Source organism: Osmia lignaria, chromosome 2 (assembly GCF_051020975.1).
Source record: "Osmia lignaria lignaria isolate PbOS001 chromosome 2, iyOsmLign1, whole genome shotgun sequence".
In the NCBI taxonomy this organism is placed as follows: Eukaryota; Metazoa; Arthropoda; class Insecta; order Hymenoptera; family Megachilidae; genus Osmia; species Osmia lignaria.
Window position 1 is genome coordinate 2922279 of NC_135033.1, and position 17050 is coordinate 2939328.

A 17050-nucleotide genomic window follows, 5' to 3' on the forward strand; every position below is an offset into this window, starting at 1 on the left:
ACCTAGACTACAAAATATTCAAAGCCCATCAAAATCGGAGTGTAACACTTGGGTAGGTTTACTTGTGAGTTCCATCGAAGTTGTCGCAGTGAAGTTGGCGCACTAACACATTCACGCCGCGTCGGTGAGCCGATGGGCAAGGTGCCGACAACGCGGCGTGAATGTGTTAGTGAATGCGTGGCCAACTTCACTGCGACAAGTTCAATGCAACTCAGTGTACTCTTACAATGATAGTACAGTAAAACCCTTATTAAGGGACACTTTTTAAGGGATACATAAAAACTAATTACGTCATCATTGTGGGTGCTTCGATTACTTTTTCTTTGATTACTTTTTTTGTAAAAATTTACTGCGCATGTCTATCTCTTACGATTTAGAACTGCGCAAGGGTCAACGTTTCCATAAGATAATAGCGGATCCTGCGCAAATTTTCCAACAAATCAAATTGATGCATTTTTACAACACAATGTAGTTTACAACGAAGTTTTTAATTAAAAGTTTCATTTGGTTTAATATCATGGAATTGGAGCTTGGGGTGGATAGTGGGCAAAGTCAAATTTATATGTTAACTGATTAATTCCCCGTGCATAGCACGGGGCGTTCCACTAGTATATATAAGAGAAAAATTATATTCCGTCACAACTGGTATTTATCATTGTGCACCATAAGATTGTCTGCCGTCCGTACTAATGTTGGCGGTATTTTATTTTTTCTGTTATTTATATGTCTAGGTTAAGTTACGGCCGACTTTAGGCCGCCCACACGGGTCAAATATTATAATTTGATTTTTTAGTTCACCTGTTGTACGAATAGGAGCCGGACCACATGGTGCTGCATACAGAAACGGTAGGCAAGAAGCGAGCCGGCGCGACGCGACGCACATACGGCCACGGGCGTATACGTATAGCCAGAATTCACTGTAGTAGTAACAATATTCTTTTGCGATTATTTCGCAAACTAATCGAGTCCGACATATAGTTTAGAGGAAAAAGTTACTTAAAATGTCGAATTTTACAACATATTTAAAAATCATCGAAATCAGAAGAAGGAAGGGGGGCTTTTTCTACAAGTTTACCGAAAATTCTATTACAGTAAAAGTTAGATAAGTACCCGAGCACATCCATGGGATAATTGCCTAATAATCAGTCCTACCACCTAGGGGATTCCCCTTGAAGGCTGCGAAGCTGGACGAACGAATAGTGTAACCTGATCAGAACTGGAATAACGATGAAACAATATTAGTGCAACAACAAAACTTTTTGATTTTTTTTTTTAATGAAATATATACTAATGTAATTGTGAAGTTCTTTTGATTAAAACAAAACCAAACATGATATAATTAGAAGTATATTTACTTATTATTTTAAAAAGGGAAAATAGTTGAGATCACATTTAGGTATTAAATAAGTGAAAGAAAATCACTCGTTAAATAAACAAATATGCCTCAAATTATAACGTGTTTAGTTTTATTTTAATTGGAAGAACCTCAATTACATTGATAAAAGTTTTATTTAGCAAAAATAAGAACTAAAAAAGGTTTATTGTTGATTTAGTATTATCTCACTAATCATCTTTTTCTCGGTTCCTTTGATTATTACACCTCTTTCTCTTTCGTTCTCTGTCCTTTTCTAAGGTCAGCAACATTCAAACACTCGGCTCGAGCCGTTTCTAAGAACCAAAAAGAGACCTCCGCTTCGTAATTGAACGTTTTGGTCTCATTGTCAGTATTCGAGTAGTTATCCAACTTTTACTGTAATTCTATCCTCTGACTTAAACTCTATTTATAGGAAAAGGGGGGGTGTTATAGTCGCTACTAAGGGCCATACAGGGTTATTAACAAATAAATTTTATGACGTAAATAATAAAAGGTTTTGATAAATGTTTTTAATTGTTGATCCTTTCAACACCATAGCATTCTTTTCGAGGTTAAGATTTCGTGGATTTCGCATAAACAGAATTGGTGACCATAGAAATCAGTGATCATACCGCCAAAAAACACTGTCTATTAGGCCTCAAATGTCTTTCTTTTTTAATTGGCATGAAATTATAGATAAGGCTTGGATATCAAATAAAATAATTCAACTTTCGTTTCTTATCCATGAACATTAAATCTAGGTTTGATTTGATATTTTCTGATTAAGGACAAAAAATACTAATTTTAATTTTTCAGAGATTAAAACCTTTACTATTTAATATCATTTTTAAACTAAAAGCAATCGACTTCTTTTTTTCTGATTGTAAATCTCATATTTTTAAACAAATTTAATGTAATTTTGAAATTAAAATTTCATTTAGACTATTAAAAATTCAAGATTCACCTGTCCCTACTAGAGGTCTCTATTTCACGTATACGTAAATTGCACGTATATGTACTGTACTCGTACTCTGAAGAAACACAAAAGTAGAATCACAGCCACACCAGTTTTATGTTAACAACAATATTTATTACATAATAATTACGATATAATAATAATTTCTATGGATTTACAGTACACTGTCGCGCTAAACCTTAATTATGTATTAATATGCAATGGAATGATTACAAGTTTCTTAATACATCCACGTTTCAAGCTTGGAGGCATACGGGATTTTGTTTCTCAGGTTTCTGTGGCTCGAATGCAATTGTCCAGGGAACGCGTTCCCATCGTCTGCGCCACGTTTGATCGTTGCACTGTCAACAGATGAACGATGCTCGAGCTTGACCAAAAAAGATCAATTCGCTCTGATTAACATCGTATCGAAATGTAGAACTTCGATTTCACGTAAGTATATATTGGATATTCATATCTGTTTTAGATTACAGAGTTAAGAATAATCTCTCTACACTTTATGGCGGACAACGTAGGATCCATAAAAAATGGACAGCCTCAATTTTTTTATGAAAAATAACTAAATATCTTGATTTCTAGCGTGGACATATGTATTTCATTCGAGAGTCAGAACGATGCTTCAACATCAGTTTTGAAAACGAATTGTGCGTTAGTCACTTTTTAGTTTTTTTTTTTTTTTTTTTTTTTTTTTACGCCTTTCAAAATCTGAGAAGAGTACTTATTATCATTTATCTTCCAAAATCTGATCGAAGTTATTTTAAAAATTGTGATAATAAGTGCTTATGAGTGCTCAGATTTTGGAAGATATTCAAGCTTTATTAACACTTCACCAAACAAAAGTTAAAATTGGGGCTCTCTTCATGGTCCGCCGTTCGAGAGTTAACACAGCAATTAATTAGATTTAAATACTTCAAATAGAACATTTTAACTAAGGAGAAAAGTAGGAACACCTTGATTACCGTAATAAAAATGAAGATATTTAGTACCATATGTATAGTAACGAGCAAAGATATAATTATTTAATTGTTCAATATATTAAGTGTATAAATAAATTCGGTGCCCTTAGCATTATGCCTATTTAATCACTATTTGAAATGTGAATATTTTCCCGCGCTTGTGTGGACTTAAAAGTGGGGCGAGAATACGATAATGATTATTTTAATAATTGGGTTACTATGACTTTTAAAAATAAATCTTCAATTAAAGAAAAGGCACTGAATTCATTAGGCATTTAGTTAAATTTAAATTGTTAATCACTAATCAGTTTCATTCTAATCACAGTGTTATCGATTAAAAACCAATTGATAAACCTTTTATTTATAATTCAATTGAAATAATAGGATTTAGTTTTTAAATTAGTTTTTCCAATTTTTAATTTGTATTGTACAGTAGATTCTCGTTATATTGTCGTTCCTGGGACTCCAGGAGCTGAAAATTTCTCAAGCTTCCAAACTCTTATTTGAAGCAGGGAGGGTAGATAGAAATATAACATTTTCATAGACTATGATAGTAGAAGAGTAACACTATTAGGTTTGAAAATTCGTAGGCAATTCAAATCGCTTACGTGACCATATAACAAGAGTCTACTGTATTTCATCTGTAAATGGTTAAGTGAAGTGTTAATTTCTTAATTGGTGGAAGACAAATTAACTCGTCGGTCGAGTATATCATTGTAATATTACTACAATACATTTAGTGCGGGTGCTTTATCATTATTAATTTTGTTTTGAATGTTTCTTGACTCTTTCGCGACGGCAATATCGACACTCTACATGAATTGCTGTCATCATAATGTTCGGAAAACTACTTTTACTTCATTCTATTTATAAAATTATTTATCACAACTAATTGTAACACGAAGCAGTAATCCTTCTGAGTAATATTAGGTGTACAAATTAATTTAGTGCTTTTCCTGTTTTTTTTTTTTTTTATAATTGAAGATTTATTCTTAAGAAATCATTATAACTCCAGTTACTGGATTTATTTTCATTATTATACATTCTCGCGCCACTTTTCAAATACACAGAAGCGCGGGAAAATATCCAAATTTAAAATAGTAATTAAGAAGGGGCGGTGCTACAGGCATCAAATTAATTTGTACACCTAATATTTTTACATCTCCGATGCATCTGTGACATTTTTTCTGACCATAAGAAATTGTGAATTATCCACTGGAAGAAAAGGTCGTATTTAAAAATGATAATTCAATGATTTCGTTATCACTGACTGACTTGAGGAAATTTGAAAACCGTCTCAAAAAAGTTGAAACAATTTATAGTGTCATTAACAGATTTTTCTTTCAATAATAAATCACAGTGAAGAATTAAAAAATTTTTTTTGGTTTTTGTTTTAACTCAACGCTCAATAATTATTATCCATATTCTGCTGTGGCATCGTTCTACTCGCGAAAAAACGAGACTTAAAAGAAACAGAAGTCAAACTAAGCTAAAGACTTTACAAAGATTCACTGCTCCTCCTTTTTTCTTTATTTACATCGTTATGTTTTTTATTTCTCTTCCTGCCATTTGGACCGATTTATAGATCTACGATTTCTGAACTCTCGTATTATATGTATATGTAATGCTAACACGTACGTTTATCGGTTGGATCGATTCGAAATTCAAAAAACAATTTTTAAAAAATCAGGTCACTGTTTACAGAAACGACCATGCTCGAAAGACTGGCGCTGCCCTTTTCGATGGAGTTTTATGTAATCGTCATTTTTTAAATGATAATAAAAAGAAAATTACTTAATTGTGTACAATTTTAACACATTCGCAGCCAATACTTAAGATAAAAATGAACGTTACAAATTTTGCTTTGAAATATGTCCTATAATGTTAACCCACAAAAATTCGAAAATTGATATTTTAATATAATTCTTTTCTTAAGCCCACAAAGAACATTTTTTTATATAATTTTCATTGAATATAATTGCATTGTAATTGAAAAAGTTAAAACTAATATACGTCATACTGTATTTTGCAGTAAGATGCAGGGCCGACTCTACCGATGGTGCATTTGCACGAGGCGGCAAAATCGGCCGAAATTATACGCAACTCAAATGTAATAAAATAAAAAAAAGGTTATAACATGAATGATAGAAAATTATTTAAATTTAAATTTTCACATAATAAAATTTTGTAATGTTTTAAGAGCTACTGACCATTGTGGTGATTATTTTTTATAGTATGATTATTTTTGACTGACTTATAAATTTTCATTATCTAATACTATTATTTTTTGTGCGCCATATTCTGGCAAGTGTTGTAAATAATCTGTTAACTTATGAGATCGTTATAAGTTATTTTTTCATCGTAAGTAATTTTGCAATAATGTTAAGTGCCATAATATGTTTTTAAAAATAAGCTATTGAGCTTTTAGCAAACATAAACATACATTAATGCAATATAATGAACTGTTAATTTAAAGAATTCATAATAATAATGAATAAATAAATACACTGAAATAATGATTCAACATCTCATTAATCTCCAAATTAAATACTGTTATAAAAATAAAAAGTAAAATCGTACTAAACTTCAGATGTGTTTTACGCAAAATGGCGATTATATGGATTAGGTTAGGTAGGGTTAGGTTATGTGGGTTAACACTGTATTGCAAAGTAGTATTCATATTATGTTGGTAAGTAGTTATTATTTTGAATTAAAACAAAGTTTTCCGTTATGAACAGCCTAGACAGAGGTATTTTAATTATTTCAAACTTATACACTAATAAAACAAAAAAGAAAAAAGAAAAAGATGAAATATTCATGGATGAGCTGCTCCTAAATAAAACACCTATGAAGAAACAAGTTTCTTTAACTTTAGATTTTAATTTGATTTTGATTTTGTTCAGGCTTAATTTGATTATTTTGAAGTGAAAATAATAATTTTATCTCAATGACTGCGTATGTGTTAACTAATTACGAGTGTCGTCGATGATCGGTAATGATCGCTACCAAACGATGTTCTATATCAAAATAATATTCACTATTATAACAAATGTCTAAATGACGAATAAATGATAGAAAAAAAAGATGAAACACAAAATTGAAATTACTTACAAGAATTAAGTTCAAAATATTAGTAAAAATAAATTCTTATTTGAATTTGTTAGGTGTATTTTACGACTTCTATTAGCAACTATATCGTAAAAAAGCACAGGCATCGAGGTCTTAGGCACATTTTGTTCACTCCTCTTATCATTGTAGATCAATATCCCAACTTCGCCAAATGCTTTCGAGCGTGCTCCAATCGCCAAGCACAGTGTTGAATATGTTACGATGTTATATTTTCTTTTTAAATCAAAAATTTCATTATTTATTGAATTTCCTTCAATACTACTTTTCGATCTGATTTCGTACACATTCGTGAGCCAGTTCGGATCGATTGTCACTTTTCGTTAAAATTTTCTCATGCGTCTATTCAACTAAAAAACTACGCGTTGCGTATTCCTCGTTGAATTATTATTATTAGTATTAATTGTAATTTTATTATTATTTTTCATACCACGACCGATTTGTTTAAATAGCGCTGCTCATTATTGGTAATCTTGTCAATAAGTGTACCCGATGTATTCGGTGTAATTTATGCACGTACATCATTTTAAAACTTTTGAAAATTCTTATGAAAATGGCAACAGATCCCTAAAATTACTCACAGATGGAACAGTGATAAATATCGCGGTAGATATTCAATTTTATTTATGAATTCTCAAAAGTTTCAGCGTTATCCTTGTATACGTAATGAGTATACGAATTGCATGACAGTTATCCGTACGTCCTTTTCTCTCTTTCGTATCGCAGCTATAACTTCCTTAACACGTTCAGCCCGGTAAATAATCCAGAAACCGAGTGACAAATTTTTAATGACTATGATATAACGATATCGTAAATTAAAGCATCGAAAAGCAGTGCTGATTGATCTTACGATGCTTAATATTGTCTAATGATCGTTAAACCGGTTGATACTTTGGTCAAACTTCGTCTTAGGGGACCAAAAATTAACGGGTCTAAAATATGTGGAAAATGCAAGTGAAAAGTCCAGGAAACAAACGGTTTAAAAAATAAGACTACATAAAAATGTGTGTACTTGGCGTACGTTGACAGGTCAGTACGATGCTATATTGACTCTATCCCGCATCCAATCCTTTGCTGGCCGCCAGTTGGACTTTATTCGTTGGGTGTGAGTACCATCAGTTCCTATCAAATCCGAGGGGATATTTTTTATAAAAAAAAAAAACTAACCTTAGGTATACGGGGCAGTTTAGACCGCCACTTACGTAATTCTATTTTACCGACGGCAACTCCATTCATTGAACAATATGGCGTCGTACTGACCTGTCAAAGCACGCCAAGTACACACATTTTTATGTACTCGCATCTTTTAAACTATTGGTTTCCTAAACTTTTAACTTGCATTTTCGGACTTTTCAGGTCAAAAACTACAAGATTTGATAACTTTTAACCAAAAATTTTTGATCGCCTAAGACAAAGTGCAGCCGATACTTTTACAGCGACTTTACTATGCTGACCGTGTTGTCTTATGATGACGTCCGTGCTGAAAGTGTTAAGATCACGTCGGGAACTGCGACATCGATCGATTGTCATATGTCAGTGGCGCTACATATGGAAATCATTTCGAAAACAATGAAAGGCACTATTTTGATGTTACGTGGACACAGGTAGCGCCGATAATAATCATCAAATGGTATAATACATACTTCTGTCTCACGTGTCTGCAGCAAGCTTGTTATGCCAGGTCTACACTGGATATTTCTATAGCGAGCTGTTCGCGAACAGTAGTGTAGACCCGGCATTACTGCGTGAATTATGGCATCATTTACGTGCAATGATTTGAAGATCATTATACTAACCCTCAAATGGTGGAGGCGAATCTATTGGGTCGGTAAGAAAGTAATTTCGGTTTTTAAGTATGAGATATTTTAAGTGATTTTCAATAGTTGTGTGTGATACATTTAATCTCTCTGCAATCTCTCGTACAGATACATGACGATTTGATGCAATTATGGTTTTGATCTGGTCATCATCAACTTCGGTAGGTCGACCAGCACGTTGGTCATTTTTCAGTGAAAAATCTCCAGAACGGAATTTTTGAAACCAACTCTGACACGTGCGTTCTGTTAAGCAATCAACGCCATAAACTTCACATATCTCTTTGTGAGACTCATCAGCTTTATTTCCTTTACGAAAATAAAAATGCAAATATGTCGAAAATACTCGTTTTTACGCTCCATGTTAAAATTAATATTAAACTACTACTTATAAACAAAATTACGCGCAATTGGTTTCTAAAATAACCTAAAAGCAGCAGCTATCAAATGACAACATGATTTTTTATTATTCTAATTTTTTTAATTTTATACTATTTCTTTAGATATTATTTCTCTTTAGATATTAATCTTTTGTTTGCTTAATTTTAGTCGATGCACCATTAAACAGGTATAAGTAACAGTTAACTCAGCCATCGCCATTCGAGGGCTACATAACTCTTCTAGACAGTTTCTTTTCGAATCTGCTAACGATTTTGAAGGTTCAATCAACAATCAGGTACGAAGGAATTACTAGATCGAGATTTTGGTTCGTGCTGGACATGTGTTCTAATGTGAATGGGCCTTTACCGTAGAAAAACATCGAGTGAAGCGAGTGTAATGTATTTTAAAGTCTCGTTGTCAGTCATGTTCTTAGATTACACTTTGTACCAACGCTGCTGTTTGCTCGTACACTATTGGTTGGTTAATAAAACATTAAAAAATAATAGAGTAACTTCAGAAAAATCAGTTGTAAAGTAACATTGTATTTTAATGATTGTTATTGTGAAGCTTATAACATCAACATTCTTTTAAACTTTTTAATTTAAACTTCGAGTCTGATATCACTTAACATTAACATGAAATCAAACAAAAACCATATGAACACACATGTAATAATGTGTAAAAAAAAACAAACGCTGATTTAGTTCCTATATAAGTAGTTTGATACAAGTAACACGTAGCTTTTCGATCGATGCCGGGCTCACGGCGTATTTTTTTTTTTCTCATGAAAGTTTTAAGTACAATGCTGCATAATAACACGATTCGAACATGCTACCGATATAATCGTTTATGGTAATTGGTCCTGAAAAAATGATAGAACCAAATCTAGTTAAGTGTTGCGGTTATGGATTCAAGCGGTATCCACGCGCGATAAGAAAACCGGATTCAAGAAACGATTTTCACTTTAGAATCCGGGAGGTAAGTGGAATGATATTATCCAAGAATTTGTCTCTCTACGTGCCAACACTTATACACTTCTATCCTACGCTTCCTATATTACTCGTGATGATCGATTTTATGCATATTAATGACTGCTCCTCTTAGATAATACATCAATGTACCACTTTGCCGACTGAAATGCTGTAATCAGCATCAATACCATGAACTATCGAATTACCTGTGAATAATTAAATCGCAGTTATCGATGATTATTATAAACTATCGCTGCAGGATATACAGTTTTGTCCACAAGAGTCCTTGGAAAATTTTTATGGATTACCTATCCATGTATGCTCATAGGGGATTAATGGGTTTATGAGTGGATTTTCGATAAGAATTTGTTTACTAAAGAGAAGTTTGGAGAACCATATATTTTAAGATGGTTAGTTAGGGAGACTAAATACAAATGATAGGTCAATGTTTTCCAAAGCAGCTTCTACAGTTTAGAAATTGGGATTCCGAACAGACCATGAGATTATGGATGTATTTAAATTTGGACATAATACAGAATTTGGGTGATGGAAAACCAAAACATGTTAAGGATACATGTTATGATTGGCATCATTATGAACTATTGCTTCTATGGATAGCACTGATGTAGAACAATGTTTCTATAAATAACAGTGTTATAGATCAGTGTTTCCATGGGCAGCATTGAAATAGACCAGTGGTTTTCTAGATAGACAGTGTTTCCCTAGACAGCATTGATACAGTCCAGTGTTTCCATGGATAGCATTGTTATACATCACTATTCCAACAGACAATATTGTTATAGAGCAGTGCTTCCATAGACAGCATAGTTATAGACCAGTGATTTCTCAGACAGTATCATTATAAATCAATGCTTCCACAAACAGTATTGTTACTAGCCTATTGCTCCTATGAACAGCATAGCTCTTGACTATTGCTCCAACATATAGTATCATTATGGATTATAAACTAATGCTCCCATTGTTATAAACTAATGCTCTCATGGATAATGTCATTGTAAACCAATGTTCCCATAGCAGCATCACAATAGACTAATGCTCCCATGGACAACATTGTCATAAACTAATGCTCTCATGGACAATGTCATCATAGACCAATGTTCCCATAGGTGATATCATTATAGACCACTGAAGTGTTATCCACTAGAGCTACTGTTTACATTTTATAAAATTTAGCAACTTCCTACTATGGCTTATTTGACACTTATCACAGAGTCCATAAAATGGGACTGATGGGTTTCCTGTGACTTCATGAGTGCTGAGGAGGCTGAAGGGCGAGCCAAACAGTGAAATTGCAAAACATGTAAAGGATCTCTCTTATGGACAGTGCTGATGTACAATTCTAGCATATAAAGTGTATTATTTAAGACTTAAGTTATGATTGCATTATGTATACAAGCATGAGATGTTTCTAAAGCTTTGTTAAAAAAATATAAGGAAAGCTTGGAACAATGTTTGATATGCATGTTTGAGGTGTTATATAGATAGTGAATGTAGTTTCCAAGGGATATAATGATTAATGCAAGCGTGCTTACGTATTTTTTGGAATATTCTGTCGGCAAAGTTGTACTTGTATGCATTCTTCTCTCAAGTGTCTTAACGTACTTTTTTTTATTTCTGGACTAGATACTCTGATCGGCGATGGTACTCTGGCATCGAGCCTTCGTACGACCCTTCAAAGGGTCGAGAAACTTAACAAGATACTGACGAAATGGGAAACGTTATCTATCCATGTTTCGTTTTTCCGTATATTAAATTAACGTTACACTAAATTTATACGCGATACATTAAATTAACGTTACACCGTTGTTAAATAAGTAACAGTCGACATTTGACGAAGATACTTCATCGTTTTCATAACGTACAAAAAATAATCTTGATACGAATTTCTATATATTTCTAACCAAATATTTCTATTGTTTTTTTTCTCTTTTCGCGTTTTGTAATGTACAGAGAGATAACTAAATTCAGAAGAGTACTTCGTTCATGTATTCGACGGTGCGCATTGTTCCCCGAAGCAGAATTGTATGAAACGTTTCTCAATTTTATACTTCGAGCAACATTGATTTTTTTTTTGTATAGCGTGCATGATATAACAGGTACACAATTAAATGTATTATCGTATTAACATTGAAATCCTGGAAATACATGGAATGAAATCCGTCGAAGACATTTTCAAATTAACATACATATGTAGCTCTTCCTCTGATCTCTTTCTGTTTTATCACATTGGTACAAATGGTTTGTCGTATTTGTACAATACCCAGCATCGCGCCTGCTGGAAGGAACCCATCACTTGCGATAAAAGTTTTATAATATTTAATAATTAAACATTAAAAATTAATATTAATATACTATTCAAAATTAGGACTTTGAAAATTACTATTTTTAATAATGATAATATAACGACTAAAATAATAATCAAGATAATCATTCATATGAGGCTGTTGATTGTACTTAAATTCATCCATTAAATAAAAGTTTCGCCTTTTAAATTTTTTGCTTAACAGTATTTTAAAAATAATCCATATTAAAATAAGTATTGATAAACTAAAAGTACATAGAATGCATTGAAATTTTCGAGTACTGTAATCAGAGGCGGACTGGGACTTAAGTTTTCACCCCTAATTTTAATTAATTAGGTCCCAAATCCCTACCGGCCCATTGAGAATCTACCCGAACTCGATAGCCAGTCTGCAGGGTGATCCTCTCGCAGCCGGACATAAAGGAACTGGCGACAATGAACCCCTTGACTGCACCATGAAGATACAGAGTCGTCTCGGCCCGGGTAAGTCCCCGCTGGCACGTGACAATGCGGACCTCTTTATGGTGCGGTCAAGGGGTTCATTGTTGCCAATGTTCCTTTGTGTCCGGTTGCGAGTGGATCACCCTGTATAGTAAGCAATAGTTCTGTTTCTCCTCTATCGTCACTTTTTCCTAAGGAAAGCCTCTTTGCTCGGCGGTGTACAACGTCCCATTTGAACTAACAATAAGTTCATAAATTCCATAAAAACGAAATACAAAAAATAACTATAAGTAAAAAGTTGATTTGATAAACATAATTTTAACCTAGATCCAAATATACAACGAACCCTTTGTACTAATCTAATAAACACCGTACCTGTTCAAACTCGAAGGGGCGTAGGACTTTTATCTGATCAGCATTAAACTGATAAGCTTTACGAAATTGTTGAGTACACCTTAACACTTTCTTCATGATATCTTTTTCTTTGTTACGAATAATTAATGTTACTACTAATATCGTTACCGGTAGTGATATCGTTACATGCTTATTACAACTTGATCACGTGCAATGCTTATCTGGTGAAGGTTGCGTGAAACGTAGAGTAAGTACACGTACTATGCTCGAAAGAAGAAGAAAAAGAAAGATCGAATCGCACGGGGAATCAAAAGTTTCTAATTACTACGATGATGCTGATTCGAATGGAATTTATGAAGATTTAACGACAACTGAGAAAATCTCTGCGTGATATTTACAAAGTTACGATGCATTTGCTCGACCACGATTGGACGAGGGAAGGAGAACTCGATAAAGCGTTAAGGCCCGTTTACATGGATGCTCATTCTTTTCGTTCGCAAAGTCACCAATGTTAGCCGATGACTTTGAGTGAAAAAAAAAATGCGGTGCGTCGAAGGAAGGTATTTCTTTCGAGGACTTCTAATAAAACGTGCTTTTTCTTAGCTTTAAAACACGTACCCACGCAAAAACTACATTTATTGTACCTATCAACCCATTCTTTTTTCTTTTTCCTTTCTTTCAGTCGAATTCGAAGCTTCAAAGTCAACGATGCGATAAAATATATGAACATTAGTTTTTTTTTGTTTGATAGCAGTCAAACTCAGTTAATACTGTATAAAGTCAGTTTTCTAACAATCGTTTTTCTTTATCTTTTTCTCGAAGGATACATATAATATATATAATATATTTATATATAATATATAATGCTTTGTAGATCTCAGGACGTTCGTAATTGTTTCGTAAAGTTTAGCCTGGAACGTATCATTAATAGCCGCGTAACATTTTTCTTCTTTTATGTTCTTCCTTCAATTCCCAAGATACAATAAAGAATCACCGTGGACTCGTCACTAACCTTCTTCTTTTTCCTTTCTTTACGCTCATTATCCGAGAAACAGTTCAACGAAATGATGACGCAAGTTATACAATTGGTAGGCCTATTACGTTTTGAAAAACAATAACAGTATCTATATATATGTATATAACACGTGGTAAATATATACAGAGTGTTTCATAATGTACAGGACTCGCTTCAATGACTGATAGAAAACACAAAGACAATGAAAAAAGTATAGATTTATTTACTTTTATTTTTAAGTTATAGCCACTTTTTTTATTTTAATATTTTCCAACGATAAATCTATTTTTTAACTTATTTTACTATGAGAATTAATTAAATAATTGTCTTGACACAGATATTTAGTAATGTATTTAGACGTTTAATGCGATAAGAGAACAGAGATTTAATATAATTGAATAGTTAATTTAAAACAAATATTTAATAATGTTAAAGTCTGTTTGAAGTTACAGAGTTGTTCAAAAAACAAGGATCAAACGATGTAATTTGGAGGTTAGGTTGAAATTATGATGAGCACTCATAATGAAATTAGGCTTCCGTGAGCTCTCACCCCACCTCTTAGGTAGCCACAGGAAGATTGAGGATGTAGGAAAGAGGATCTCATATACATATACATATATATATATATATATATATATATATATAGGTTTGTTGCTTCCCACCACTTATATATAAATGTTCACGCGGGAAAATTTAAATTGATATTTATTTATTCTTTTGCCAAATTTTTAATATTTAATAATTAAAAATTATATATTTTTTTAATTTAAATTACTTTTAATATTAATATCATCAAAATTAAGATTTTGGGAATTCCTGTTTTTCCTATACCACTATTTTCCCTAGGGAAGTCTGATTTGACGACGAGTATATGTATGTCTATAGGAACTCCTTTTACAATGTCCGTGTCTCTAATCTTTTGCTGAACAGGGCCCCATACGTTATGAAACACCGTGTACACCAATATGTTTACAATTTCACGTACACATGTATGTATATTTTGAACGAACATGCAGAATCGCGGGAAAAACGAACACCCGTGGATAAAGATACAATGTTTACCAACAATTCCGCACATTCAATCTCGGTAACTCGCTAATCAAATCGTATTCCTTTGTTCTATTTCAGTCTCGCTCTACGGACAAACCACCATTCGTGCAGTCATCGATTATAACACTTTTATCGATAAAACAAGTGAACTATGAAATTATGCTAGTGAAAGTATTATAATCGAACGATGCAATTACAACAAAAACTTCTGTGGAGTTTGTTCGCTAGTGAAACCGTAGAAACTTGTATTTTATTAGAGAAGTTTTTGAATTTCCCGTCCTCTGTGTTGATAGGAGATTCGTTTTGATCGGACGAGTTGCCCGTACAGGTAGCGCATAGTCTATGGTCGTTACCAGTACAAAGGTATCGCGATCTAAGCATTGTCGTTTTGCAAAAAAATTCAATGCATCGTTCCTTGAAATATTAGCAAATAAATATTAATACAAAGAAGAGAAACAGTAGGAAAGTTCGCATGTGAATTGTACAAAAGAAATCATATAAAGGCGATCGGGTAAGTTACAATGACGAAACCGTTCAGTTTCTATTATATGTATTGATTACAATATAATTATAACTATAGGTAATTATACTTGTTCATTTATTTTTTTTGCACGAACACGACTATCGATTTGTACAAACGTCGTTGATGTTCCACTACTGCTCACACAGTCCAACACGATTTACGTCGTATATATTATACGCGGAATATATATATAATATAATTTCTAATAAGATTAACAGCATCGCTATCTTATAAACATCTCATCAAAAAACGTGCCATCAATTGAAACAACGAACAAAAAACATGCTATCTTACTATTTAGAACTCGTATTTGAGAAAATAAAAAATACATACGCGTTGCAAATACTCAATGCTTCATCGAGATACCTCGAGGAGGAGACGCGTTATTTTGAATTCATTCGACATTACATCTACAGAAGAAAGTATAGTAGATATACGTATATACAAGACACTACACTCCATGAGAACATATTTAATACTAAAACCATTTTGGTGGTGTTTATTGTTTAGTTAGCAATAGATTATTAATATCTACTAAAGTTATCCCCTTTTGTTTCTTTTTTCTCTCTCTCGCTTTCTTAGTATTTAATCCTTTCATTCTACCTTTCGCTCTGTCTTTCTCTCATCCGTCTCACGTTCTCTCTATCATTCTCGTGCACGATTATATTTCTTTTTTTTTCTTTTAAATAGAACGACCAGCTACATCGAGAGATCGTTGCATCTCATTTTATGTCTCTTCTCTATCATGTTTTTTCATTTTTTTCAAATTTTTCTTTTGCACATCTCTCGTTTCTTTCGTTTGTCCAGAGAAATCCTGCATCCTCGTACAGTGGAATCGTGGATATCATTGGAAAATATACATATATTTATATATATATATAGTTTGTCGAGTAATGGGAAGGGGGAGGGAGGGATGGCAAAAAGCGTAAAACGGAAAACATACGAAAAAACGAAAGAAATGCTTTTTTCTGTACATTTGTCGTAACTGCTTAGAACCTTTGGTGTGCATTACCTTAAACCTGGACAATTTCGAAACGAACTTAGTCTTTCTTGTCGCCGTCCTCGGGATCTTTAAGCGTGTGCCATTGAGCAATAGGACGTCTCGGGGTTGCCAACATATCGGTCCAGTGTCTCAACTCTGTTCCACTCGCGTTGTGCCCCAAGACGACCTTCCCAATGGGTTCTGAGGTGCCGATACGATCGTAATCGACTACCGTGACAACCAATTGCACTTTCTAAACGTGAAACCACGTGTTAGTTGTCAGTCTTAGATCGTGTATTACCATGTCTTCCGGACCGTAAGAATCTAAAGATAATCTGTACAAGGCATTCCAAGAAGAGCAAAATCGTTGGCAATATATGTACAATATATGGTAGAAGAGCGTAAAGGGAATGAAAGCATTGAAAAGGAAATTTTTAATGATTAAGAAATTTATTTGTTAGCACTTTGATATTTGATTGAATGCTATTTACAATTCAAAAATTAATAATTTTACAGCGCTCTCAAGATAACACTTTCAAATATAATTCTATTGGTACTCTATTGTTAGGTGTGAAAACGAATTTAATATTGTAAGAATCAAAGCTTTTATAAAATGTGCGGCCATTAGAGTGTTAATTTCATCGCAAAAATCTTACGATATTGGAAAAGGGTCAACAGGAGCGACGACAGAGGTTCAAATCGATCTTGAGGGCCTCATGCGGAGAAACTAAGAAACTGCGGACGAACTTTGTCTCTCCTCCATGAAGAGACAAGGACAGCGTAA

The 17050-nt window shown here is 33.2% G+C and overlaps 1 protein-coding gene across 3 annotated transcripts in view; it reads right to left on the reverse strand.

Moving 5' to 3' along the window:
• Positions 1–2987: 2987 nt before the first annotated feature.
• Positions 2988–17050, reverse strand: part of Syt1 (synaptotagmin 1) — a 49776-nt gene continuing 35713 nt past the window's right edge. For all 3 annotated transcript variants that reach the window (XM_034327465.2, XM_034327466.2, XM_034327464.2), the window contains exon 9: positions 2988–16519. In XM_034327465.2, coding sequence (XP_034183356.1) covers positions 16325–16519 — 195 coding nt within the window. In that variant the 3' untranslated portion in view covers positions 2988–16324. The remainder of the gene's footprint in view (positions 16520–17050) is intronic.